We start from the raw sequence: 4,558 nt of genomic DNA, 5'->3' as shown, positions 1-4,558 counted from the left end.
GCAAATCCTACAAAACAGGTTTCTGCTAATCTCCCAATTTCTCTTCTTCAGATTAAATTTGGTACATTGCACACTCTCTAATGTAAACTATCAAGTACACCACTTGCCTTTCATTTCAAGTGACAGCATGGACAGCCACTGAGACTTCCATAACATGACCCAAGGGCATGGCAAAATATAGCATTACAGACTCTCATATCATAGAAAAGTTGACTTCAAAGTGTACAGACAATGAAAATCACAACCATATCCTTCATATCCTATTCCTTGCCTACCTCAGTCTTGAGCTTGTTTCTCATTCTGTAAAATGAGCACGCCATAGGATGTGTTACATTCAGAAAAAAATGTGAAGATGATCTAATAGACAAAGAATTAATATATTTTATTTATTTGACTGCAATAAAGGCAGTAAGCAAGATCATATTAAAAATATATGTTCTGTTGAGCCAGAATGTTAATCTACAAAATAGAAAATCTCTGAACATCAAGTTACATTTTGCAAACACTGAACAAACACAATAACCTTATAGCCTTGCAGTTTATCCAGTATCATTTTACATTTTATATATTATATATACACACACCCATAACTATATTTAAATATCTGCGATGGATTGTGTTTGATTTTTACTGTATTCCAAGCTTTTAACATCACATTAAATATGAGTGGGTTTTTTTTACATATTAACTGTAACATATTATTGAGTCTTCCAAAAGAAAAACTAAAAAATATCCTCGGGAAGACAACAATTGTATCAATATTAGGCTGTTTCTTCTTCTTTTACCTGAACCTTCACATTCTTCAACCAAGGCTTCAGAAAATATATCTAGATGTTGCTCTTCACCATTGTCATTTTTTAATTGCTTCTCATTGAAAAGTGCAAAAATCAAACATGTTTGTATAATTTAACATTAATGCAATAAATTAATAAAGATGACACTGGTGATGATTACTGAAACTCCAAGTTAGTTACCAATGATTAGTGAAACCTCACATGGTAGCAGCTAAAAGGCAGCAGCTAAAAGGCAGAACATCTCTCCCCCTTGTCAGCAGGGCTCTTTCTGGCCAAATTCAATCTGGGCTTAAATGAATGCTCTGATATGAGCTGATTGATTTCATTTTGCTTGTAGGGGGACAGCATTTGAGTGATCCAAGGTCCTTGTGCATCTCCTTCCGGTTTCTGCAAGTAGCGGGCACATGCTCTACCTATCAAATACAGCACCTCTGCGATGTTTAGCAAAACACAAACCCCAGAGACCACCAGCATGAAGACCGTAAAGATGGTCTTCTCTGTTGGACGAGAAACAAAGCAGTCCACTGTGTTAGGGCAGGGATAAGAATCACACTTAACAAGACGGACCATTTTGAAATCAGGGTAGATTACATAAAATATGTACAAGAATGTCACCTCAAAAATTATGCGAAAAATTATGCTTATCATATACGTCCACCAAAGTGCACCAGTAATCTTGAATTTCTGATTCTTTAATTGTTCAAACTCCTTAGTGCCACCTCGTCCTGATAATTTGAGGATCTTTTTGTCGATGTGCCGACGATGAGCAACATGCATAGCTACCAGTAGTGCTGGCGTTGAGACAAGAATCAGTTGCAGGGCCCAGAGACGGATATGAGAGATTGGGAAGAACTGGTCATAACACACACTGTTGCAACCAGGCTGCTGGGTGTTGCAGGTGAAGCCAGACTTCTCATCACCCCACACACTTTCAGCAGCCACTACCAAAACCAGAATGCGAAAGATGAAGATGACAGAGAGCCAGATGCGGCCAATGCCTGTCGAATGTCTATTTACACCGCTGATTACGGCGTAAAAAGACGCCCAATTCATTTTTGATTCCAGGTCTGTGAAAGAAAGAAATAACTATTAACATTTCTGAATTAGAGTTGGCATATTCTAATAATCTGACCTAAATGTAAAACATATAATCAACAACAGCCAGATTTTCATACCATTTTTTCATACCCATATGAAAAAAGATAGTAATGCAAGCCCATTACATTAATAATAAACTCAAAGTATAATTTACCAGCTCAGCCTGTGGTGTAAGCAGCATAAGCCTTGCCAGGTCCAAAAATATCAACCATCAGGTGCAGTCTTGACATTTGGACTCTTTGGGCATTTGGACACTTTGTGCAATTTGTATGTGCCCTGGAGTTGAATAAAAGAGCATGGGCGATGCTCTATTGCCACATGCTGTCACCTGATGCAAAAAGAAAAGCCAATCGCAATATTTTGGGCAAGGCCATGTGACAGCCTCTCCAGCACTATAAAAAGCACATTATCTGTCTTTAAACCACCTAACCAGATCTACTATATGCAATAACATCATACTCATGTAAATTGATTAAACGGTAGGGAGGAGTATAGAGATAAAATGCAATATATGAAACAGTATGAAATGAAAATATATGGATATTGCTGGCTCTATGACAGCTATTAAAACAATTTGCTCTCATCAGTAAATTAAAAACAAATATTTATTCAGTTACCTTCAGCAGTGGTAGTACACAAATATGTCCAGAAAAGAGTTGAAACACTGCATTAAATGGCTCAGTGAAGAACACCGTACCATTTGTAAATGCAAATAGTTTTCTCAACACTAGCCACTGCCCCGCACCATAGAAGTCATATGCGCTTATATAATCCATTTACATACAATGGTGGCCCTTATTGAGGCTAACAAGCCTGGAATTCAGTTCAAATGCCTCAAGTTCCTCCTACCCAATGCAAAAGAATGAATCTGTGTGGACACAAAGACCTCAGAAACATAATTTATTGTGCCTGGCAGGCTAAGGGAGAAAAAAAGTCTTTGAATTGAATTACTTATGAATGAATGTTTTAAAGGATAACACTGCCTTATGCATTTCATGTGTTTCTTCTGAAATATGATAAAACCCATTTTGATATTAACTGGTTTACACACACACAGAGAGAGAGGGAAAAAAAAAAGAACCCACCACTATCTCTGAAATAACTTGAAACTGACTAAAGTTAATGGCATCCATCATTGTTTATTTAATGTTTAACACAAATCAGACTTTGCTTTTGATTGTTGATTCAACTGAATATTTTACATAGAAAAACAAATGAAAATGGCATGGACAAAAATGATGATACCCCTAATTTAATATTTTAATACAACCTTTAGCAGCAATCACTGCAAGCAAGCAATCTCTGTAGCTCTCAATGAGACTTCTGTATCTGCCAACAGGTAGTATGGCCCACTCTTCCTGAGCAACCTGCTCTAGCTGTCTCAGGTTTGAAGTGAACCTTATCCACACTGAATGTTTCAGCTCTTTCCAAAGATGTTTGATAGGATTCAGATCACGCCTCATAGAAGGCCATGTCAGAATAGTCCAGTGTTTTGTTCTTTGCCATTCTTAGGTGCTTTTAACTGTGTGTTTTGGGTCTTTATCCTGTTGGAGGACCCATGACCTTCAACTGAGACAGAGCTTTCTGACACTGGGTAAGTTAATTAGTGGAATTTATTGCCATCTTAATGCAAATTAGCTCATCAAATAGTAAATAGTAAATCATAAAAATACAGTAAATAGCCCTATTCAACAACTGTAGTAATCCATGTTATGTCAAGAAGCACTGAACTAAGTAAAGAGACATGACAGTCTATCATTATATTAAAACATGAAGTGTCTATTTATTAATAAAAATAAAGAAAGTCTATTAAATTAGAAGGTGTGTCCAAACTTTTGACTGGAACTATACACACCTACTCATTCATAGGTTTTTCTGTATTTTGACTATTTTATACATTGTAGAATGATACTGAAGACATCAAATCTATGAAATGACACATGGAATTAAGTGATAAAGTGTAAATTTATATTTGTTCTACATGGTCGCAGGCAAGCTGGAGCCTATCCCAGCTGACTATGGGCAAGAGGCACGTTACACCCTGGACAAGTTGCCAGGTCATCACATGGAGGGCTAACACACAGAGAGAAACAACCATTCACACTCACACCTACAATCAATTTAGAGCCACCAATTAGCTTAACCTGCATGTCTTTGGGGGAAACCAGAGCACCCGGAGGAAACCCATGCAGATATGGGGAGAACATGCAAACTCCACACAGAAAGGCCCTCGTCAGCCACTAGGCTCAAGCCCAGGACCTTCATATATATATATATATATATATATATATATATATATATATATATATATATATATATATATGGGTCTGTCTCAGAAACTGGGTACTGTGGGGGTACCCCACTAAATATACTCACAGTCAATAAATTATACAGTTTTGAATGGTGATGTTGGTTTGAAATAATACAGATAAAACAAAATTTTTGGTGTGAATATTCAGAATTTGGCAAAAATTCTGCAAATTTGTGGAAAATGGCGGCTTGATCTGGGACATGATAAATGGTTGACGACATCGCATTCCCTTTAAAAGGTTGTAGTCCACTGAAAAGTCTACAGTTATCACTAATTGTATTTTAAGTTGTAACTTTATACACCTCAGGATTGGTGCGCTCACAGAATAATCATAACCGTAATAAAACATCATGCA

The 4,558-nt window shown here is 36.9% G+C and overlaps 1 protein-coding gene across 1 annotated transcript; it reads right to left on the bottom strand.

Moving 5' to 3' along the window:
* Positions 1–644: 644 nt before the first annotated feature.
* gjb1b (gap junction protein beta 1b) lies at positions 645–2,123 on the bottom strand. The gene is made up of 2 exons (XM_060926895.1): positions 2,047–2,123; positions 645–1,861 (listed from the first exon to the last, which is right to left on the bottom strand). Exon 2 carries the CDS (start codon positions 1,845–1,847, stop codon positions 1,020–1,022), a length of 828 nt encoding a protein of 275 aa, XP_060782878.1. The 5' UTR covers positions 1,848–1,861; positions 2,047–2,123; the 3' UTR covers positions 645–1,019.
* Between the last annotated feature and the right edge of the window lie 2,435 nt (positions 2,124–4,558).

Source organism: Neoarius graeffei, chromosome 8 (genome assembly GCF_027579695.1).
Source record: "Neoarius graeffei isolate fNeoGra1 chromosome 8, fNeoGra1.pri, whole genome shotgun sequence".
Taxonomy (NCBI): Eukaryota; Metazoa; Chordata; class Actinopteri; order Siluriformes; family Ariidae; genus Neoarius; species Neoarius graeffei.
This window is presented reverse-complemented; position numbering and strand designations above follow the sequence as displayed.

Bases quoted from the DNA above. Each gene is read 5' to 3' on its own strand.
- gjb1b (XM_060926895.1), bottom strand. From the start codon at position 1,847: ATGAATTGGGCGTCTTTTTACGCCGTAATCAGCGGTGTAAATAGACAT.